Source organism: Oncorhynchus gorbuscha, linkage group LG19, assembly GCF_021184085.1.
Source record: "Oncorhynchus gorbuscha isolate QuinsamMale2020 ecotype Even-year linkage group LG19, OgorEven_v1.0, whole genome shotgun sequence".
Classification (NCBI taxonomy): domain Eukaryota; kingdom Metazoa; phylum Chordata; class Actinopteri; order Salmoniformes; family Salmonidae; genus Oncorhynchus; species Oncorhynchus gorbuscha.
The window spans coordinates 8,101,402-8,125,795 of NC_060191.1; the positions used below are offsets into that span (position 1 = coordinate 8,101,402).

Below are 24,394 nucleotides of genomic sequence, written 5' to 3' on the forward strand. Positions count from 1 at the left end.
CATCCCGTCAATTGAGGATGCCTGGTCATTCTTTAAAAGTAACTTCCTCACCATCTTATATAAGCATGCTCCGTTAAACAAAATGCAGAACTAAGAACAGATTTAGCCCTTGGTTCACTCCAGACCTGACTGCCATCGACCAGCACAAAAACATCCTGTGTCGGACTGCAATATCATCGAATAGTCCCCGCGATATGCAACTGTTCAGGGAAGTCAGGAACCAATACAGGCAGTCAGTCAGGAAAGCAAAGGCCAGCTTTTTCAAGCAGAAATTTGCATCCTTTAGCTTTAACTCCAAAAAGTTCTGGGACACCGTAAAGTCCATGGAGAACAAGAGCACCTCCTCCCAGCTGCCCACTGCACTGAGGCTAGGTAACACGGTCACCACCGATAAATCCATGATAATCAAAAACTTCAACAAGCATTTCTGAATGGCTGGCCATGCCTTCCCCCTGGCTACTCCAACCTCATGCATGTCAACATCAGAAGCCTCCTCCCTAAGTTTTTTACTCACTGCTTTAGCACACGATGCCAACCTTGATGTCCTTGCCGTGTCTGAATCCTGGCTTAGGAAGGCCACCAAAAATTCTGAGATTTCCATACCCAACTATAACATTATCCGTCAAGATAGAACTGCCAAAGGGGGAGGATTTGCATTCTACTGCAGAGATAGCCTGCAAAGTAATGTCATACTTTCCAAGTCCATACCCAAACAGTTCGAACTTCTAATTTTAAAAATTAATCTCTCCAGAAATAAGTCTCTCACTGTTGCCGCCTGCTACCGACCCCCCTCAGCTCCCAGTTGTGACCTGGACACCAATTGTGAATTGATTGCACCCCATCTAGCTTCAGAGTTTGTTCTGTTAGGTGAGAACAAGAGCACCTCCTCCCAGCTGCCCACTGCACTGAGGCTAGGTAACACGGTCACCACCGATAAATCCATGATAATCGAAAACTTCAAAAAGCATTTCCATGCCTTCCCCTTGGCTACTCCAACCTGCGGAAGAGCTGCAAAACCTGAACCCATACAAATCAGCTGGGCTTGACAATCTGGACCCTCTATTTCTGAAACTATCCGCCGCCATTGTCGCAACCCCTATTACCAGCCTGTTCAACCTCTCTTTCATATCGTCTGAGATCCCCAAGGATTGGAAAGCTGCCGCGGTCATTCCCCTCTTCAAAGGGAGAGACACCCTGGACCCAAACTGTTACAGACCTATATCCATCCTGCCCTGCCTGTCTAAGGTCTTCAAAAGCCAAGTCAACAAACAGATCACTGACCATCTCAAATCCCACCGTACCTTCTCCGCTGTGCAATCTGGTTTCCGAACCGTTCACGGGTGCACCTCAGCCACGCTCAAGGTACTAAACGATATCGTAACCTCCATCGATAAAAGACTACTGTGCAGCCGTCTTCATCATCCTGTGTGTGTCAAATCGGATGGTATGTTGTCTGGTCCTCTGGCAGTCTCTATGGGGGTACCAGAGAGTTCAATTCTTGGGCTGACTTTTTTCTCTGTATATATCAATGATGTTGCTCTTGCTGCGGGCGATTCCATGATCCACCTCTACGCGGACGACACCATTCTGTATACTTCAGGCCCTTCCATGGACACTGTGCTATCTAACCTCCAAACGAGCTTCAATGCCATACAACACTCCTTCCATGGCCTCCAACTGCTCTTAAACACTAGTAAAACCAAAAGCATGCTTTTCAACCATTCGCTGCCTGTACCCGCACACCTGACTAGCATCACCACCCTGGATGGTTCCGATCTAGAATATGTGGACATCTATAAGTACCTAGGTGTCTGGCTAGACTGTAAATTATCCTTCCAGACTCACATCATCACTCACAAACATCTCCAATCCAAAATCAAATCTAGAGTCTGCTTTCTATTTCACAACAAAGCCTCCTTCAGTCACGCCGCCAAACATACCCCAGTAAAACTGACTATCCTACCGATCCTCGACTTCGGCGATGTCATCTACAAAATAGCTTCCAATACTCTACTCAGCAAACTAAATGCAGTTTATCACAGTGCTATCCGTTTTGTTACTAAAGCACCTTATACCACCCACCACTGTGACCTGTATGCTCTAGTAGGCTGGCCCTCACTACATATTCGTCGCCAGACCCACTGGCTCCAGGTCATCTACAAGCCCATGCTAGGTAAAGCTCCGCCTTATCTCAGTTCACTGGTCATGATGGCAACACCCACCCGTAGCACGCGCTCCAGCAGGTGTATCTCACTGATCATCCCTAAAGCTAACACCTCATTTGGCCTCCTTTCGTTCCAGATCTCTGCTGCCAATGACTGGAATGAATTGCAAAAATCGCTGAAGTTGGAGACTTTTATTTCCCTCACCAACTTTAAACATCTGCTATCTGAGCAGCTAACCGATCGCTGCAGCTGTACATAGTCCATCTGTAAATAGCCCACCCAATTTACCTACCTCATCCCCATATTGTTTTAATTTATGTACTTTTCTGCTCTTTTGCACACCAGTATCTCTACTTGCACATGATCATCTGATCATATATCACTCCAGTGTTAATCTGCTAAATTGTAATTATTCGCACTTATGGCCTACTTATTACCTACCTCCTCATGCCTTTTGCACACAATGTATATCGACAATTTTTTTCACCTGTGTTATTGACTTGTTTATTGTTTACTCCATGTGTAACACTGTGTTGTTGTATGTTCACACTGCTATGCTTTATCTTGGCCAGGTAGCAGTTGTAAATGAGAACTTGTTCTCAACTAGCCTACCTGGTTAAATAAATAAAGGTGAATTTTTTTTTTTTTTTAATCCAGATGTTTGAAACAGAAAATAAGAGAACATATGAGTTATTTTCAACTCAAGGATGAATATGACCCTGTTGCTTATCACTTTGTCCAGTTCTCTCACAGTGTGTCTGTTGCTTGTGTCCAGTGCCCTCACAGTGTGTCTGTTGCTTGTCACTTTGTCCAGTGCTCTTACAGTGTCTTCTCTACAATTCCCATGCATTGAGAAGGTGGAAGTGTCACCAAGAGGAGGAGACAACGACCGTAAACTATGCCAGGGAGAACACTTCTGGATTCGTACTTAGGCACCCTACAGCCGTTAGGACTTGATTAGGATTTTGATATAAGGGCCATGTTGTAATTCCTATTGTCATCATCATAGCTTCGCTCATCCCCTCCTTGGTATTAGGGTGTCCTGTATTCATAGCGGCCCTAGTGGCCTGATACTTCCCAGACAGGTTACCTTAACCTTTATCTATGTGGTTGTTTTCTAGATTTCTCCTGGTTCTACTTAAGTAGTGTTGGATATGTTTTCCTTTTTGTTTCTTTTCTTTTGATGTTTTTCAGCTTTATTTCTCTCTCTCTAAGAGTATGGGTGCCTTATATTAACACCACATTTACTGTGTGTTGTTCTAGTAGAAGTACACTACCGGTCAAAAGATTTAGAACACCTACTATTCAAGGGTTTTCCTTTATTTGTACTATTTTCGACATTGTAGAATAATAGGGAAGACATGAAAACTATTAAATAAAGTATATGTAATCACCAAAAAAGTGTTAAACTAATCAAAATACATTTAATATTTGACATTCTTCAAATAGCCACCTTGATGACAGTTTTGTACACTCTTGGCATTCTCTCAACCAGCTTCAACTGGAATGCTTTTCCAACAGTCTTGAAGGAGTTCCCACATATGTTGAGCACTTGCTTTTCCTTCACTCTGCGGTCCGACTCATCCCAAACCATCCCAATTTCGGGGGATTGTGGAGGCCAGGTCATCTGATGCAGCACCCCATCACTCTCTTTCTTAGTCAAATAGCCCTTACACAGCCTGGAGGTGTGTTGGGTCATTGTCCTGTTGAAAAACAAATGACAGTCCCACTAAGCCCAAACTAGATGGGATGGCATATCACTGCATAATGCTGTGATAGCCATGCTGGTTAAACTGTGCCTTGAATTCTAAATAAATCACAGACAGTGTCACCAGCAAAGCAACCTACACCATACCACCTCCTCCTCCTCTATGCTTTACGGTGGGAAATACACATGCAGAGATCATCCGTTCACCCACACCGAGTCTCACAAAATGTAATTTAATTGACTGATTTCCTTCTACGAACTGTAAATCTTTGAAATAGTTGCATTTATATATTTTTTCCGTATATAATTTCCCAATTTTTTTTTAGCATACAATGTACGGTGCATTCAGAAAGTATTCACACACACCCCTTGAATTTTTCCACATTTTGTTATTTTACAGCCTTCATTTAAAATGGATAAAAAATGTATTTTGTGTCACTGGCCTACATACGATGCCCCAATATTGTCAAAGTGGAATTATGTTTTTTAAACTGTTTACAAATTAATAAAAAATGAAAAGCTGAAATGTCTTGTGTCAATAAGTATTCAACACCTTTGTTATGGTAAGCCTAGATAAGTTCAGGAGTAAAAATGTGCTTTACAAGACACATAATAAATTGTATGGACATGAGTACTTCATCTCTGTATCCCACAGACATGAGCAGCGCATTTCAAGGAAGGGCACCTATTGGTAGATGGGTGAAAATAAAAAAGCAGACATTGAATATCCCATTATTTACACTTTGGATGGTGTATCAATACACCCAGTCAATACAAAGACACAGCTGTCCTTCCTAACTCAGTTGCCAGACAGGAAGGAAAGTCCTCAGGGACTTCACCATGAGGCCAATGGTGACTTCAGTAGGTCCTATGATTGAGTGTAGTCTGGCCCAGGATTGTGAATGTGTACGGAAAGGCACCGGAGCAACAAACCGCCCTTGCTGTCTCTGCCTGGCCGGTTCTCCTCTCTCCACTAGGGGATTCTCTGCCTCTAACCCTATTACAGGGGCTGAGTCACTAGCTTACTGGTGCTCTTCCATGTCGTTCCGAGGAGGGGTGCGTCACTTGAGTGAGTTGAGTCACTGATGTGATCTTCCTGTCCGTGTTGGCACCCCCCCCCCTTGGGTTGTGCCGTGGCGGAGATCTTTGTGGGCTATACTCGGCCTTGTCTCGGGATGGTAAGTTGGTGGTTGAAGTTATCCCTCTAGTGGTGTGGGGGCTGTGCTTTGGCAAAGTAGGTGGGGTTATATCCTGCCTGTTTGGCCCTGTCCGGGGGTATCGTCGGACAGGGCCACAGTGTCTCCTGACCCCTCCTGTCTCAGCCTCCAGTATTTATATAGTTTATGTGTCAGGGGTTAGGGTCAGTCTGTTATATCTGGAGTATTTCTCCCTCCTGTCTTATCTGGTGTCCTGTGTGAATTTAAGTATGCTCTCTCTAATTCTCTCTTTCTCTCTTTTTTTCTCTTTCTGTCTTTCTCTCTCTCGGAGGACCTGAGCACTAGGACCATGCCTCAGGACTATCTGGCCTGATGACTCCTTGCTGTCCCCAGTCCACCTGGCTGTGCTGCTGCTCCAGTTTCAACTGTTCTGCCTGCGGCTATGGAACCCTGACTTGTTCACCGGATGTGGTACCTATCTCAGACCTGTTGTTTTCAACTCTATAGAGACAGCAGGAGCGGTAGAGATACTCTGAATGATCGGCTATGAAATGTCAACTGACATTTACTCCTGAGGTGCTGACCTGTTGCACCCTCGACAACCACTGTGATTATTATTATTTGACCCTGCTGGTCATCTATGAACATTTGAACATCTTGGCCATGTTCTGTTATAATCTCCACCTGGCCCAGCCAGAAGAGAACTGGTCACCCCTCATAGCCTGGTTCCTCTCTAAGTTTCTTCCTAGGTTTTGGCCTTTCTAGGGAGTTTTTCCTAGCCACCGTGCTTCTACACCTGCATTGCTTGCTGTTTTGGGTTTTAGGCTGGGTTTCTGTACAGCACTTTGTGACATCGGCAGATGTAAGAAGGGCTTTATAAATACATTTGATTGATTGATTGATTGATTGATTTATTTGAAACAGTTACAGAGTTTAATGGCTGTGATAGAAGAAAACTGAGGATGGATCAACAACATTGTAGTTACTCCACAATGATAACATAATTGACAGAGTGAAAAGAAGGAAGCCTGTACAGAAAAAACATATTCCAAAACATGCATCCTGTTTGCAACAAGGGGACTAAATTAATACTGCAACAAATGTGGCAAAGCAATTAACTTTTTGTCCTGCTTTCAAAGTGTTATGTTTGGGGCAAATACAAAACAACACATTGCTGAGTACCATTCTCCATGTTGTCAAGCATAGTGGTGGCTGCATCATGTTATGTGTTTGCTTGTAATGGTTAAGGACTGGGGAGTTTTCAGGATAAAAAATAAACGGAATGAAGCTAAGCACAGCCAAAATCCTAGAGGATAACCTGGTTCAGTCTCCTTTGCACCAGACACTGGGAGATTATTTAATCTTTAGGATAATCACCCAAAAATAAGGCCAACATACACTGGAGTTGCTTACCAAGGCAACAGTAAATGCTGGTACAGTTTTCACTTAAATCTGCTTGAAAATCTATGGCAAGACCTGGAATTGCCTATCTAGCAATGATCAACAACCAATTTGACAGAGTTTTAAGAATTGTGTAAAGAATAACGGGCAAATGTTGCACAATCCAGATGTGGAACGCTCTTAGAGACTTAACCCAAAAGACTTACCCCAAAAGACTTACCCCAAAAGACTTACCCCAAAAGACTTACCCCAAAAGACAACTGTAATCAGTGCCAAAGTTGCTTCTACAAAGTATTGACTAAAGGGTGTGAATACCTACTTAAATAAGATATTTCTGTATTTAATTTTCAACATTTCTAAAACATGTTTTCACTTTTTCATTATGGGGTATTGTGTCTAGATGGGTGAGGAATATAAGGAAGAAATATTAAATTTATTCATGAGTTGCATCACTGCGTGAAGGAACAAATGACCAAACTTCTCTATTTGTAGCACAAACTCCACATCCCCTAGCACCAATAAGGAATCTGTGTGGGGTTTTACATTCACTGAGCCTGTTAATGTTGTCCTCTATTGCTTTGCAGGCTTTGACTGATAAAGAGAGTGGACTTTGGTTTTGGGGTATTTCCCAATAGGAAATGAATGAATTTACATTCATTTGAGATGACATTGTAATACACATCTGTGCTTTATAATCCCTATTTAACACTGTAGGCTCTTTTAGAAACATCACCCAGCTTTGTAGGAATTAATGAACTGGATTTCATTAAGTCATATCAACATATTACTGGTCACACTTGACACAAAGAACAACAAAGTTGATGGAGAAATAGAAATAGTCCTGTTTTTACACAATTGAAGTATTTACGTATACAGCTTCTGTGCCTTTTTGCACCATAATTGACTATACAGTACACAAATGTTTATTTAATATTTACAGTACAGTCCCCACCCCTACCACCAGAGGACACCCTTATCATTATGCTTTAATTTATTAAGTTACAGTACAGTGTTTTGTTATCTACTTCTTATTAACATGTTTTCTATTACTTAAAGTACACAATAAAGCACACAGTGGAGAATGGTGGTTGAAAGGAGGTATTTTCCATTGAATTCTCTTACTGCTAGTTGGAAAGTAAGGGAGAAAAGAAAGGAACATTAACTTCCATTTATCAGCTATAATACAGCATGAATACCATTTAACATATAACACATAAATCAGTTGTTGTTACAGTATTACAGTCACGTGGTGACATGTGGTCTAGAACAAACTTACCATTATCCTAGTATCATAGGTACTCTTGAAGTCTTGCATTTCATCATTTGGGATGATCTTTCCATTTAAAAAGGCATTACATAGAAGTCAACAGCCACACCAACAGTTGCCACAGTGGAGGCTGCTGAGGGCAGGACGGCTCATATTAATGGCTGGAATGGAGTCAATGGAATGGTATCAAACACATGGAAACCACGTCTTTGATACCATTCCATTGAATCCATTCCAGCCATTATTATGAGCTGCCCTCACCTCATCAGCCTCCACTGAGTTGCCATGACAAAATACGAAACCTCAAAGTCCTAAACAAACTTTTACAGCGATTATATGTTAATGAGTAACCTAAATAGGCCGGAGACTGAATAGCTGACATTGAGTCAAAACTAAAACTTCCTGGATAACACTTTCACAGGCAAACAGCCTTTGTACACATAACTTTTTCACATTGTACATCTTGTTAAGCAAGTTCATCTTGTTTATTACAGTATGACTATAGTAGAATACAGATGTGTACAGACATCCAAGGTGACCAGGGCGTAATTACTGTCAGGGGCAGAGATGGAGATTGATTGTGTCTTGTGTTCTCATCATATACAGGTGATGGGTTCTCATATACAGGTTGTTGAGAGCCTATAAGAGATACATAAATAGTAGGGGTTGTATAGATGTTGCTACAGTATATTGTCTGCATTTGTTTGCATAAGCATTGTTACAGTAATTGGCATTAGTGGTTACATCATTAAGTCATAGAGGTGCTGTACTATATCATGTAATTTGTCTGAATCCATTTAATTTCTCTGTGGAAACTGTAATTCACTTTGAATAATAGTATCTGCTAATTGACTAAACATAAATGGAGTAAACAAACATTTAAAAACATTAGTAACTAGATATACCATAACAACCTGTAAAACTGGAGATACGGTATGCTTATCTTCTTGATGTATTAGCTCAGCATTGGTTCTGTATACAACAAGAAATAAACATTGAAAGGTTGCTGTTTAGAAAATGAACAGAATATTGAAGTGCTTTTTACAGTTTACAGTGCATTTGAAATACAACCAGGTCCTGTTTGTGACCAGTTTTAATCAATATGAAATTGTCACGCCTGCTCCCCCTGTCTGGTGCTGGAGGGCGCCAGACTGCCTATCATTACGCACATCTGTCACCATCTTTACGTGCAGCTGCGCTTCATTGGACCCACCTGAACTCCATCACTATTTGATTAGCTCCCCTTTATCTTTCTGTTTTCTCTGTTTCATCCCCGTGTCAGCATTGATATTGTTATATTGTCCCCTGTCCAGACGCTGTTCCTGTCCTGTTTCATGTCCGTGTCAGCATTGATGTTGTTAATTTGTCCCCTGTCCAGACGCTGTTCCTGTCCTGTTTCATCCCCGTGTCAGCATTGATATTGTTATATTGTCCCCTGTCCAGACGCTGTTCCTGTCCTGTTTCATGTCCGTGTCAGCATTGATGTTGTTAATTTGTCCCCTGTCCAGACGCTGTTCCTGTCCTGTTTCATGTCCGTGTCAGCATAAATGTTGTTATATTGTCCCCTGTCCAGACGCTGTTCCTGTCCTGTTTCATCCCCGTGTCAGCATTAATGTTGTTATATTGTCCCCTGTCCAGACGCTGTTCCTGTCCTGTTTCATCCCCGTGTCAGCATTGATGTTGTTATATTGTCCCCTGTCCAGACGCTGTTCCTGTCCTGTTTCATCCCCGTGTCAGCATTAATGTTGTTATATTGTCCCCTGTCCAGACGCTGTTCCTGTCCTGTTTCATGTCCGTGTCAGCATTGATGTTGTTATATTGTCCCCTGTCCAGACGCTGTTCCTGTCCTGTTTCATGTCCGTGTCAGCATTGATGTTGTTATATTGTCCCCTGTCCAGACGCTGTTCCTGTCCTGTTTCATCCCCGTGTCAGCATTGATGTTGTTATATTGTCCCCTGTCCAGACGCTGTTCCTGTCCTGTTTCATCCCCGTGTCAGCATTGATGTTGTTATATTGTCCCCTGTCCAGACGCTGTTCCTGTCCTGTTTCATCCCCGTGTCAGCATTAATGTTGTTATATTGTCCCCTGTCCAGACGCTGTTCCTGTCCTGTTTCATGTCCGTGTCAGCATTAATGTTGTTATATTGTCCCCTGTCCAGACGCTGTTCCTGTCCTGTTTCATCCCCGTGTCAGCATTGATGTTGTTATATTGTCCCCTGTCCAGACGCTGTTCCTGTCCTGTTTCATGTCCGTTGTCTATTAAATGTTATTCCTGTACCTGCTTCGTGTCTCCAGAGTCGATCCTCACAAAAACAGAGCCATTTTCTACCAGCTGCAGTGATAGAAAATATACTGGTTTGACTGAAAAGTTGTTTTACTCACCCATTTGTCCTGATGTAGAACACTGCAACACTGACTGCCCTCCCCTAACCAATAATCGTCAAATCACAGTACCAGTGATGGCACCAGCAGGTAGACCTGGTGATAAAGAGTCCTCTGCTGCAGAGACCAGAGACAAAACCATGCAGAGATGAAAGGCTATACAGTGAACAAGCAGTACTGCACAATGCAGTACAAATGGGTAACAATTACAACACAACAAAGACAACTAAAGACACTATTTGAAAACAAGTTAGGAATGCAAAAGTAATGTGAGTAAATCATCTTGCATCAAAAAATGTAATTACTATCTCCTATTGTCTTTAAAACCTCTGATAACTTGACATTTTACTGACAGCTTATGGACCACAGATGTTTTGTTTCCGGTGACATCATTTGTTGCTGAACAGGTGTAATCCCCACTGTCAGAGTATTCACTCTTCTCTTTAGTGAACTCAGGGGAATGTCCAGGTATCTCTGTCTCATTGTGCATCCAGGTGTAACTAGTTGGTGGGTTGGAGTAGGCAGAGCAGATCAATGTAAACTTCTGTCCTACTTCTATTTCATTTGGACCCTTGATTTCCATACCATCAGGTCCATCAGTATTGTCATACTGTACAGTATGTGACATCACACAAGGAGACTGTGGATTAAACTGTTTAGCAGTATGACATTTGTAAAACAGTTGGTGAAGTAGAATTTCCATGATAGACAGTGAATAATCTAGATATATACTGCATGTGATGTTGATCTCCCCTGAGGATATTACTGTCATTTCTTTTGCTTCAGATCTGCTTTCAGAAGGCCAAATTGCATCATGTGTTTCAGCAGAGTGTGTAACCGTTTGCGAAACTGTTTGTGGCTTTTCATGAGAAGAGACAAAAGCAACATTCTTGACCAAATATACACATGACCTTTATTTCAGACCCATAGACTGCAGTTACTGAAAGTGTAGTTAAGAAATGAGTAGCAGCAAATGCTAAGGAAATTCTAAGGTCTCGTTCTCTCAATAACTCATGTAGTATTCATGCTATCCTAAAAGAGAGAGAGAGAGAGCGAGAGGAATAGGGATTCAAAGCCCATAAAAGGTCATTGTTGCGTAAACAACAGCCACTGCCAGGAATAATGCAGCATTGCAGCCCTTTTACAATGTGCTGGTAAATTGCAACATGTATCGTGATGGGACCTAACCCCATTTCCATTCCTCCTGTTGCTTTACATGTCAACCTTTACTCTTCAGAGTCATATTTATGTGCTCCATAAAGACTAGAGTGGCATAGCAACCAGTTTAGATTTAGTCTATGGTGCAGTCAGGTGAGATGGCCATACCTGCAGAAACACCAGATCAGATCACATCAGCTTGGGCTCCCAACTGGTGCAGTGGTGTAAGGCACTGCACCTTAGTGCTTGAGGCTTCACTCGACACCCTGGTTTGAATCCAGGCTGTATCACAATCGGCTCTGATTGGGAGTCCCATTGGGCGGCACACAATTGGCCCAGTGTCGTCCGGGTAGACTGTCATTGTAAATAAGAATTTTGTCTTATTTGACTTGTCTAGTTAAATAAAAAGATCAGACGGTCATTATTCACCTTCATAGTGATGCTGACCTTGACCCCAGGCTATTGCGCAGTGGGCAAAAGATTACAGTGACGTTAACTTCCAGTCAGTTTAGCACACAACTGTGCTAAGAGGTCAGGGAATTTGCCTTTGACACAGTTAACCACAGGGATATCATACACAAACCACAGGGGTTGACTACAGGTTAGTGTGCAGGTTTTTGTTCCAGCCCAACTCTAACACACGATTCAATATAATCAAAAAAATCAAAGTTTATTTGTCTTGTGTGCTGAATACAGCAGGTGTAGACCTTACAGTGAAATACAAGCTTTAACCAACAGTGGAATTTCTAAAAAAAGGTATTAGGTGAACAATAGGTAAGTAAGGAAATAAATACAAGTGTAAAAAGACAGTGAAAAATAACAGTAGTGAGGCTATATACATTAGCGAGGCTATAACAGTAGCGAGGCTATATACAGGCACCGGTTAGTCGGGCTGATTGAAGTAGTATGTACATGTAGATATGGTTAAAGTGATGCATATATGATAAACAGAGAGCCATCAACTACTGATTAATCAACTGAAACATTCTGCTTTGTGGCAACAGGACATTTTGGAACCAGCAGCAGTCATGAAGGGATGAGGCAAGAGAGGAAGGCATTTTACTGAAATTTGAAATCACATACTAGTTTTGAAGTTATCATTTAAACCAGCCCACTGTCTGAGGTAACAAGTCATCATTTAAACCAGCCCACTGTCTGAGGTAACAAGTCATCATTTAAACCAGCCCACTGTCTGAGGTAACAAGTCATCATTTAAACCAGCCCACTGTCTGAGGTAACAAGTCATCATTTAAACCAGTCCACTCTCTGAGGTACCGAGGCATCATTTAAACCAGCCCACTGTCTGAGGTAACAAGTCATCATTTAAACCAGCCCACTGTCTGAGGTAACAAGTCATCATTTAAACCAGCCCACTGTATGCACACATGACTGTAAGTCGCTTTGGATAAAAGCGTCTGCTAAATGGCATATATTATTATTATTATTATTATTATCATTTAAACCAGCCCACTCTCTGAGGTACCGAGGCATCATTTAAACCAGCCCACTCTTTAAGGTAACAAGTCATCATTTAAACCAGCCCACTCTCTGAGGTACCGAGGCATCATTTAAACCAGCCCACTCTTTAAGGTAACAAGTCATCATTTAAACCAGCCCACTCTCTGAGGTACCGAGGCATCATTTAAACCAGCCCACTCTCTGAGGTACCGTGGCATCATTTAAACCAGCCCACTCTCTGAGGTACCGTGGCATCATTTAAACCAGCCCACTCTTCTTGAGGTACCGTGGCATCATTTAAACCAGTCCACTCTTTAAGGTAACAAGTCAAGTCATTTAAACCAGCCCACTCTTTAAGGTAACAAGTCATCATTTAAACCAGCCCACTCTTTAAGGTAACAAGTCATCATTTAAACCAGCCCACTCTTTAAGGTAACAAGTCATCATTTAAACCAGCCCACTCTCTGAGGTACCGAGGCATCATTTAAACCAGCCCACTCTCTGAGGTACCGTGGCATCATTTAAACCAGCCCACTCTCTGAGGTACCGTGGCATCATTTAAACCAGCCCACTCTTTGAGGTACCGTGGCATCATTTAAACCAGTCCACTCTTTAAGGTAACAAGTCATCATTTAAACCAGCCCACTCTTTAAGGTAACAAGTCATCATTTAAACCAGCCCACTCTTTAAGGTAACAAGTCATCATTTAAACCAGCCCACTCTTTAAGGTAACAAGTCATCATTTAAACCAGCCCACTCTTTAAGGTAACAAGTCATCATTTAAACCAGCCCACTCTCTGAGGTACCGAGGCATCATTTAAACCAGCCCACTCTTTAAGGTAACAAGTCATCATTTAAACCAGCCCACTCTCTGAGGTACCGAGGCATCATTTAAACCAGCCCACTCTCTGAGGTACCGTGGCATCATTTAAACCAGCCCACTCTCTGAGGTACCGTGGCATCATTTAAACCAGCCCACTCTTTGAGGTACCGTGGCATCATTTAAACCAGTCCACTCTCTGAGGTACCGTGGCATCATTTAAACCAGCCCACTCTTTAAGGTAACAAGTAATAAACACATAATTGATGAACAACCTGGAATCTCTAGTCAATGTTCATCAGCACAAGATGGCTTATAAAGCCCTTCTTACATCAGCTGATATCTCAAAGTGCTGTACAGAAACACAGCCCAACCCACAAAAACCAAGCAATGCAGGTGTAGAAGCACAGTGGCTAGGAAAAACTAGAACCTAGGAAGAAACCTAGAGAGGAACCAGGCTATGAGGGGTGACCAATCCTCTTCTGGCTGTGCCAGGTGGAGATTATAACAGAACATGGCCAAGATGTTAAAATGTTCATAGATGACCAACAGGGTCAAATAATAATAATCACAGTGGTTGTCGAGGGTGCAACAGGTCAGCACCTCAGGAGTAAATGTCAGTTGGCTTTTCATAGCCAATCATTCAGAGTATCTCTACTGCTCCTGCTGTCTCTAGAGAGTTGAAAACAGCAGTTCTGGGACAGGTAGCACGTCCGGTGAACAGGTCAGGGTTCAATAGCCTCAGGCAGAACAGCTGAAACTGGAGCATCAGCAAGGCCAGGTGGACTGGGGTCAGCAAGAAGTCATCAGGCCAGGTAGTCATGAGGCATGGTCCTAGGGCTCAGGTCCTCCTCTGAGAGAAAGAAAGATAGAAAGAAAGAGAGAGAGAATTAGAGAGCGCATACTTAAATTCACACAGGACACCGGATAAGACAGGAGAAATACTCCAGATTTAACAGACTGACCCTAGCCCCCGACACAAACTACTGCAGGGAGACACTGGCCCCATCCATCGATACGCCCAGACAGGACCAAACAGGCAGGATATAACCCCACCCACTTTGCCAAAGCACAGCCCCCACACCACTAGAGGGATATCTTCAAACACCAACTTACCATCCTGAGACAAGGCCGAATATAGCCCACAAAGATCTCCACCACGGCACAACCCAAGGGAGGGCACCAACCCAGACAGGAAGATCACGTCAGTGACTCAACCAACTCAAGTGACGCACCCCTCCTAGTGACGGCATGGAAGAGCACCAGTAAGCCAGTGGCAGAGAATCCCAGTGGAGAGAGGGGAACCGGCCAGGCAGAGACAGCAAGGGCGGTTCGTTGCACCATTGCCTTTCCATTCACCTTCACACTCCTAGGCCAGACTACACTCAACCATAGGACCTACTGACGAGATGAGTCTTCAATAAATACTTAAAGGTTGAGACCGAGTTTGCGTCTCTGACATGGGTAGGCAGACCGTTCCATAAAAATGTAGCTCTATAGGAGAAAGCCCTGCCTCCAGCTGTTTGCTTAGAAATTCTAGAGACAGTTAGAAGGCCTGAGTCGCGTGACTGTAGCGTACGTGTAGGTATGTAAGGCAGGACCAAATTGGAAAGATTAGGTAGGACCAAGCCCATGTAATGCTTTGTAGGTTAGCAGTAAAATCTTTAAATCAGCCCTTGCCTTAACAGGAAGCCAGTGTAGAGAGGCTAGCACTGGAGTAATATGAACACATTTTTTGGTTCTAGTCAAGATTCTAGCAGCCGTGTTTAGCCCTAAATGAAGTTTATTTAGTGCTTTATCCAGGTAGCCGGAAAGTGGAGCATTGCAGTAGTCTAACCTAGAAGTGACAAAAGCATGGATACATTTTTCTGCATCATTTTTGGACAGAAAATATTCGATTTTTACAATGTTATGTAGATGGAATAAAGCTGTCCTTGAAACAGTCTTGATATGTTCGTCAAAAGAGTTATCAGGATCCAGAGTAACGCCGAGGTCCTTCACCTTTTTATTTGAGACGACTGTACAACCGTCAAGATTAATTGTCAGATACAACAGAAGATATCTTTGTTTCTTGGGACCTAGAACAAGCATCTCTGTTTTGTCCGAGTTTAAAAGTAGAACATTTGCAGCCATCCACTTCCTTATGTCTGAAACACAGGCTTCCAGTGGGGCTTCACCATGTTTCATCGAAATCTACAGCTGTGTATAGTCCGCATAGCAGTAAAAGTTAACATTATGTTTCCGAATTACATCACCAAGAGGTAAAATATATAGCGAAAACAATAGTGGTCCTAAAATGGAACCTTGAGGAACACTGAAATTTACAGTTGATTTGTCAGAGGACAAACCATCCACAGAGACAAACTGATATCTTTCTGACAGATAAGATCTAAACCAGGCCAGAACTTGTCCGTCTAGACCAATTTGGGTTTCCAGTCTCTCCAAAAGAATATGGTGATCTAAATGGTATCTAAAGCAGCACTAAGGTCTAGGAGCACGAGGACAGATGCAGAGTCTCGGTCTGATACCATTAAAAGATCATTTACCACCTTCATAAGTGCAGTCTCAGTGCTATGATGGGGTCTAAAACCAGACTGAAGCGTTTAGTATACATTGTTTGTCTTCAGGAAGGCAGTGAGTTGCTGCGCAACAGCTTTTTCTAAAACGTTTGCGAGGAATGGGAGATTCTATATAGGCCGATACTTTTTTATATTTTCTGGGTCAAGGTTTGGCTTTATCAAGAGAGGCTTTATTACTGCCACTTTTAGTGAGTTTGGTACACATCCAGTGGACAGAGAGCCATTTATTATGTTGAACATAGGAGGGCCAAGCACAGGAAGCAGCTCTTTCAGTAGCTTAGTTGGAATAGGGTCCAGAATGCAGCTTGAAGGATTAGAGGCCATGATTATTTTCATCATTGTGTCAAGAGATATAGTACTAAAACACTTGAGTGTCTCCCTTGATCCTAGGTCCTGGCAGAGTTGTGCAGGCTCAGGACAACTGAGCTTTGGAGGAATACGCAGATTTAAAGAGGAGTCCGTAATTTTCTTTCTAATGATCGTGATCTTTTCCTCAAAGAAGTTCATGAATTTATCACTGCTGAAGTGAAAGCCATCCTCTCTTGGGGAATGCTGCTTTTTAGTTCGCTTTGTGACAGTATCAAAAATACATTTTGGATTGTTCTTATTTTCCTCAGTTAAGTTGGAAAAATAGGATGATCAAGCAGCAGTGAGGGCTCTTCGATACTGCATGGTACTGTCTTTCCAAGCTAGTCGGAAGACTTCCAGTTTGGTGTGGCACCATTTCCGTTCCAATTTTCTGGAAGCTTGCTTCAGAGCTCGGCTGTTGTCTGTATACCGGGGAGCTAGTCTCATGACATTTATTTGTATTTTTAGGGGTGCGACTGCATCTAGGGTATTGCGCAAGGTTAAATTGAGTTCCTCAGTTAGGTGGTTAACTGATTTTTGTACTCTGATGCCCTTGGGTAGGCGGTGGGAGTCTAGAAGGGCATCTAAGAATCTCTGGGTTGTCCGAAAATTTATAGCACGACTTTTGATGATTATTTGTTATTATTTGTTGCGATTGCAAACGTAATGAAATGCTGGTCCGATAGTCCAGGATTATGAGGAAAAACATTAAGATCCACAACATTTATTCCACGGCACAAAACTAGGTCCAGAGTTTGACTGTGGCAGTGAGTAGGTCCGGAGACATGTTGGACAAAGCCCACTGAGTCGATGATGGCTCCGAAAGCCTTTTGGAGTGGGTCTGTGGACTTTTCCATGTGAATATTAAAGTCACTAAAAATGATATAATCTGCCATGACTACAAGGTCCGATAGGAATTCAGGGATCTCAGTGAGGAACGCTGTATATGGCCCAGGAGGCCTGTAAACAGTAGCTATAAAAAGTTATTGAGTAGGTTGCATAGATTTCATGACTAGAAGCTCAAAAGACGAAAACGTCAGGGGTTTTTTGTAAATTGAAATTTGCTATCATAAATGTTAGCAACACCTCCACCTTTGCGGGATGCGCGGGGGATATGGTTACTCGTGTACCCAGGAGGTGAGGCTTCATTTAACACAGTAAATTCATCAGGCTTAAGCCATGTTTCAGTCAGGCCAATCACATCAAGATTATGATCAGTGATTAGTCCATTGGCTATAACTGCCTTGGAAGTGAGGAATCTATAACATTAAGTAGCCCTATTTTGAGATGTGAGGTATCACAATCTCTTTCAATAATGGCAGGAATGGAGGAGGTCTTTATTCCAGTGAGATTGCTGATGCGAACACCGCCATGTTTAGTTTTGCCCAACCTAGGTCGAGGCACAGACACGGTCTCAATGGGGATAGCTGATTGTGCTAGTGGCAGACTCCACTAAGCTGGCAGGCTGGCTAACAGCCTGCTCTGCACCCTATCTCATTGTGGAGCTAGGGGAGTTAGAGCTCTGTCTAAAGAATCAAGAAAGTATGAATAAATATAACTTTGTGAGTCAGATGTTGAAATCCAGGACGTTACAGTATGTCAATATATCACCCCCTGTACTAATGAAGCTATAAAGGTGTCCACATATTTTAGGTGGCCACAGAAAGAGTCGTACAATACCGAATATAAGTTTTGTAATGGTTAGGTTGTTAAGACTGCACTGATGAAAGTGGACACACGTGGCATTTTGGCAATTTAATGGTGCAGTCCGTGGTCAGGTGAAACAGTAGGTCTTACAACAAACTGAGGCCTGATCACCCCCTGGTGGCTCCTGGTAACACCACCCGCAAACACATCAGCTCAGACACACCTTACACAACTTTACATTGACAGTAACCTCATCCCCATGCTACTGCATACAGCATGGGAACTAGATTACAGTGATGGTAACATCATCCCCATGCTACTGCACACAGCAGGGGAACTAGATTACAGTGACGGTAACCTCATCCCCATGCTACTGCACACAGCAGGGGAACTAGATTACAGTGACGGTAACCTCGTCCCCATGCTACTGCACACAGCAGGGGAACTAGATTACAGTGACGGTAACCTCGTCCCCATGCTACTGCACACAGCAGGGGAACTAGATTACAGTGACGGTAACGTCCAGTCAGTTTAGTTACTGACTACCACAGTATTGCCAAGAGGTCAGGGAACTTGATCAGTAAAGAACTCCAGTGACCCAGTTAACCAGGGGGATATCATACACAAACCACAGGGGTTGACTACAGGGTATGTGTAGGCTTTTGTTCCAGCCCAACTCTAACACACATGATTCAATTGAATCATCTAATGATGGTCGTCAAGTGAAACATTCTGCTTTGGGGCAACAGGACATTTTGGAATCAGCAGCAGTCATGAAGGACAAAGGAAGGCATTTTACACAAGTCTGAACTCTGCCAATACTTACTACTGTACACACTATCATTTCAACCAGCCTACTCTTTGAGTAAGGTAAGGAAATGAAAACAAAAATGTTTTAGCAACCTGGAATCTCTACTCAAGGTTTCTTAGCACAAGAGGGCTGAGACGTGACTAAAGAATGTATGAATAAATCCCAATTTTGTGACTCAAATGTTGAAATCCAAGACATTACAGTATGTCAACACAATACTTCCTGTACTAATGAAGGTATAAAGGTGTCCACATATTTTGGGTGGCCACAGAGAGTGGTAGAAGACTCGGAGGGAAATACTATGGCATTCTATTTGAAGACTTTCTACACTGTGTTGGTACTGACACTGACAGGTAAGGGGTCTCTCTCTCTCTCTCTCACACACACACACACACACACACACACACACACACACACACACACACACACACACACACACACACACACACACACACACACACACACACACACACACACACACACACACACACACACACACACACACACACACACACACACAAATGACTGAATCATTCAGTCAATTAATTCCATAACGGATGAGCCGGCAAATGTCGATTTGACACAAAAATAAGAATAAAGTCATTCACACACATGCACACACACAAAGTCACAATTTCAGTGTGATCATTGTACAACATATAGGGCAAATTGTTAGCCACTCACATGAGTCAAACAACATTATTCAGATACAGCTCACCAGGTATATGATGCCCTTAACGTGGCAGTCAGCAGCTGCTACACCATTTTTGGACTTGAATGTAAATGAATGAATGATATGTACCCATTGATTCTTGAAGAATATAACTTAAAAATGCTTCATGAGCTTAGTTCAGCTGTCGTTCCCCATCAGAACCCCCAAAATAAGCTTGTTTTAATCCAATGTTTTAAAAAAAAGCAAATGCAAACAAACTGTATAGCCTCACAACATGGTCACAACTATAATTTTAATATATTGGATGATTAGTCCTTACATCCATAGCTCTGTCTATGAATTAGAGTGGTTTGATATCTCCAGCCCCACCCCTGGATCGGTAAAAAACAGCTTTGTTATTGATTTTACTGCTGATTGCCGCTTTAATGAAGTCTCTATCTTTCCTCGTCCTCTCTGTCTCTCTCTCTCTCTCTCTCTCTCTCCCCCCCTCTCTCTCTCTCTCTCTCTCTCTCTCTCTCTCTCTCTCTCTCTCTCTCTCTCTCTCTCTCTCTCTCTCTCTCTCTCTCTCTCTCATATATATCTCCAGGAGGCCTTGATCCTACCAGTGTCTCAGCAGCATCTCCTAATCCTAGTGAGTATCAAACTACCTGAAACCATCAAAGACTACCTCTAATCTCTTACCATTACCACCAAAGACTACCTCTAATCTCTTACCATTACCACCAAAGACTACCTCTAATCTCTTACCATTACCACCAAAGACTACCTCTAATCTCTTACCATTACCACCAAAGACTACCTCTAATCTCTTACCATTACCACCAAAGACTACCTCTAATCTCTTACCATTACCACCAAAGACTACCTCTAATCTCTTACCATTACCACCAAAGACTACCTCTAATCTCTTACCATTACCACCAAAGACTACCTCTAATCTCTTACCATTACCACCAAAGAAATTATGTTAACTCGCAATTATATGGAGACACATTTTACTATATGTTTAGTATCATAGTGTTTGGCATTGTGTTTGTTATTTTATTATAATATTGTGACATGGGCTTATTATGCTGTAACAATGAACAGTATAGTAAATCAATCTCCCTTGCAGGTGGTCCTAATTTAACAGGCCTTTCCTACGTGGGTCGGGTGAGAGATGGATACGAGACGACCTTCACCTGTACCTCCAACTGCATCCCAGGATGCACCTACACCTGGCTGCTGAAGGGGCGCACTTTCAATGGGAGTGAGTTGACCTGGACCCCAGACGGTCTGGACCGCATTGTGGAGCTGCAGTGTACTGCGGTCAACACAGAGAGTGGGAGCTCAAAGAGCATAACCACAATCTTGGAGGTGAAAAGTAAGAGATTTTTTTTGTTTTTTATTTACGGTCATGCGTGCATGTGGTCCCAGAAATGGAACCCACTATCCTGGTGTCGCAAGAGTCATGCTCCACCAACTGTGCTACAGAGGCTCACACTACTCCAGCCACCACTGCAACCTGTTTTACAGATTTTTAAATCTAGTGTCAACCCCTTCCAAGGAAAATAAGAATACTTTATAGTCCATTGTCCTTACACCGTACTCAAACTGGCCGTGCGCGTGCGCCATCCCACACTGAACACGATCACGACACGCAGGTTGAAGTATCAAAACAAACCCTGAACCAATTATATTAATTTGGTGACAGGTCGAAAAGCATTAAACATTTATGGCAATTTAGCTAGCTAGCTTGGAGTTGCTAGCTAATTTGCCATATTTAGCTAGCTTGCTTTTTCCAGCTAATTTGTCCTGGGATATAAATGTTGAGTTGTTATTTTACCTGAAATGCACAAGGTCCTCTACAATTAATACACACATAAAATTATCAACTGAATCATTTCTAGTCACCTCTCCACCTTCCAGGCTTTTTCCTCTTTGGTCTTTATATGGCGATTGGCATCTAACTTTATTTACCACAATGACTGACCGAACTCAGTTCATATTGTCACAGGCCGGCTTATAGCCTGTGGCAAAAATGAGGGGACACGAACAGGTATAGGCCAATCAAAAAGGTTCTTTATTATAAACCCAAGCTATTAACTTTAAAGAAAAAGGAATGAGGTGTGAAAGTATCATAATGTAGGGTGTAGGTAAAGTGCAGGGATGCGTGAATCTGTGTGTGTGAATTTGACTGAGTAAAACTACAAAGGAACAAACAAAACAGGATCATACCTGGAGGAGCAGAGAGAGAGACAAGAGTGGTTAGTGAAGCAGTTTAAATACCCTGAGCCCAGGTGGCTCCAATCACTAATGACCCTCCTCTGCCTTCAGGAGGAACCGCCCCTGCAATGCAGAGGAGGGGCCGTGACAATATGGAAAACCAGCTTTCTGCCCGGATTGAATATGCCTCAGATTCCTAACCCTAACCATCCCACCAATCCCACCTCTGGATCTCCCTTCTGTGTGTTCCAGGCTCAGTGTCCGTGAGGCTCAACCCACAGCTCTCTCTCCCCATTCTCAACCAGTCCTTCAGCCTGGACTGTAACGGCTCCTTCCCAGGCCTGCCAGTGCTTTGGTACAAAGACGGCCAGGTTGTAGCTCCAGACGCCAGGATAAACCTGTTGGAACACAACACCTCCCTCCACTTCAACTCCCTGCTGCCCTCTGATGGTGGCTTCTATCAGTGCGAGGTGACCATGGCAAACATGGCTGAAAGCAAGGTCATAAGCTTGGGCTACCTGCTAAACTGTGAGTATAAGATGTAACGCCTACGCTTCATTTGAGAGAATCAGTGAATATGGGTGATCCTGTCCAATTTTCCTTCAACAAAATGTACAGGCAAAGCTATTTCGCTGACATTTTCTTCCTTTGCTGACTGACAGTTGATCATTGGAGTGTTAGTATCAGTGGCCCTGACACAGTGTTTCCTGGGAGGGAATACACCTTTACCTGCCAGGTGAACTGCACTGTCGACCTGGACTGCTCCATCCGCTGGCCATTGAGGGGGGGTATCCTTACTAGCGCCTACTTCTCCGTGAGGAAGAATATCCTGAAATGGATCCCGTCGGTACCTGGTACGGTCCAGAACTTCACCTGTGTGGTGGAGAACACAGCAGCTGGACGCTCTGCAGAGGCCTCCAAGACAGTGAAGGTCACAGGTAGTCACTCCCGTTTTAATGTTTGATCAAATTAAGCTTCACTGCAGAATCAATTCTTGCAATGGCAGTTTTGTGATTGTTTGAGGGTTCTTTAGATCGTAAAGAAATGACTCTTTAGACAAACCCAGGATGGAGACTGATTACTCTTTGGCAGATTTAATGGTGAACTGACCACATTCATTCAGCCATGCATAAAGGTAGATAGTAATTGATTATCACAATTCCAACGAACTGATTCACCATACTGTAAAACTACACTACACTTCGCCTTATATAATAATATCTCTCATTAAATATTCCTACACTATTATCACCAAGTTATCTTGATACAAAATGTATTAACTCATGCTTAAACCCAGTTGTAGGTACTGTTAAAACAAAATATTTAAATCGAAATGCTTTGTTTTTTAACCTAGCTAGAATACCTGCGTACTACATGGTAAAATACTCATCTCCAAAATCCCAGACTGAAGTCATGTTATTGTTCCCTCATGCAGGACCCACAGTATCAGGATCTGAAACAGTGAGGCTGAGTGGAGTTTTAGGACTGGTCCTCTGTATGGGACTGCTGTTCCTCCTGGATCCCTAGGAGGGGCCCTATAAGACTACAGACGATGGGAAGGACAGAGGAGAACATTGAATGAGTTCAGGTTCAACTTCAGAACGAATAATAAAACGGGAACCAACGTTTTGAAACTCTTAATCCTGTCCAATAAGAATGCTCATTTCTCAGAGTAAGAATATAAGGATATAAGAATGTTTCCTCTGTTGTGGGATAATGATAGTTGAGTCATTGGAAGTTTCCAGTGAATTATGTTTATCATCCACATGCAGTGGGTAACGATGAGAAAATAACAAAACGTACATATTGATGTTATATATGTAATATTTTCTTATTTGCAATACGTACTGTATTATTATGATCTTTGTTGTTGTTGAGATGATAAAATAAACTCCCAAATGAGTGTGGTAATAGATAGCTGTCTCTGTATGGAGTTGTTAACTTTGGTCTTTGATTGACGTAGCCAGCATACCTCCAGATCCACTGCTAGACATACCAGCAGAGTACACTGTACTGTCCCTCCCATTTACATTACATTTACATTTAAGTCATTTAGCAGACGCTCTTATCCAGAGCGACTTACAAATTGGTGCATTCACCTTATGACATCCAGTGGGACAGTCACTTAACAATAGTGCATCTAAAACTTAGGGGGGGTGGGGTGAGAGGGATTACTTAACCTATCCTAGGTATTCCTTAAAGAGGTGGGGTTTCAGGTGTCTCCGGAAGGTGGTGATTGACTCCGCTGTCCTGGCGTCGTGAGGGAGTTTGTTCCACCATTGGGGGGCCAGGGCAGCGAACAGTTTTGACTGGGCTGAGCGGGAGCTGTACTTCCTCAGTGGTAGGGAGGCAGAGAGGTAGGTAGGGAGCAGAGACAACCCTGCTGTCTCCAAGGAAAAGTCCTATGAAAAGCTGCTGTGTTATGCTGGTGAATGAGGACCCAAAAGTGACTTAACGAAAACAGAGTCTTTATTCCAGTATATGACAAAAGTAATAATCCTGGATATATCAAGGAGAAAACAAAACAGGAAAAACTTAAATCCACTCGTAGTAGCGAGGACTGACTGGAGACTCGACCATAGACTGCAGGTTGCTTCGGGAAGGCACCGACCGTAG

At 42.8% G+C, this 24,394-nt stretch overlaps 1 protein-coding gene across 1 annotated transcript; it reads left to right on the plus strand.

Moving 5' to 3' along the window:
- Window positions 1–19,149: 19,149 nt before the first annotated feature.
- On the plus strand, window positions 19,150–23,693 carry LOC124005760 (carcinoembryonic antigen-related cell adhesion molecule 20-like). Its single transcript, XM_046315277.1, has 6 exons — window positions 19,150–19,253; window positions 20,160–20,204; window positions 20,688–20,936; window positions 22,031–22,306; window positions 22,441–22,716; window positions 23,214–23,693. Exons 1-6 carry the CDS (start codon window positions 19,202–19,204, stop codon window positions 23,303–23,305), a joined length of 990 nt encoding a protein of 329 aa, XP_046171233.1. The 5' UTR covers window positions 19,150–19,201; the 3' UTR covers window positions 23,306–23,693.
- The last annotated feature ends 701 nt before the right edge of the window (window positions 23,694–24,394 follow it).

What these genes read in the sequence shown, in the direction of transcription:
- LOC124005760 (XM_046315277.1), top strand. Translation starts at nt 19,202, where the DNA reads ATGGCATTCTATTTGAAGACTTTCTACACTGTGTTGGTACTGACACTG. An exon ending in GTTGGTACTGACACTGACAG is followed by an intron (nt 19,254 to 20,159) that starts GTAAGGGGTCTC and finishes ATATATCTCCAG; the next exon opens with GAGGCCTTGATCCTACCAGT. An exon ending in CACAATCTTGGAGGTGAAAA is followed by an intron (nt 20,937 to 22,030) that starts GTAAGAGATTTT and finishes TGTGTGTTCCAG; the next exon opens with GCTCAGTGTCCGTGAGGCTC.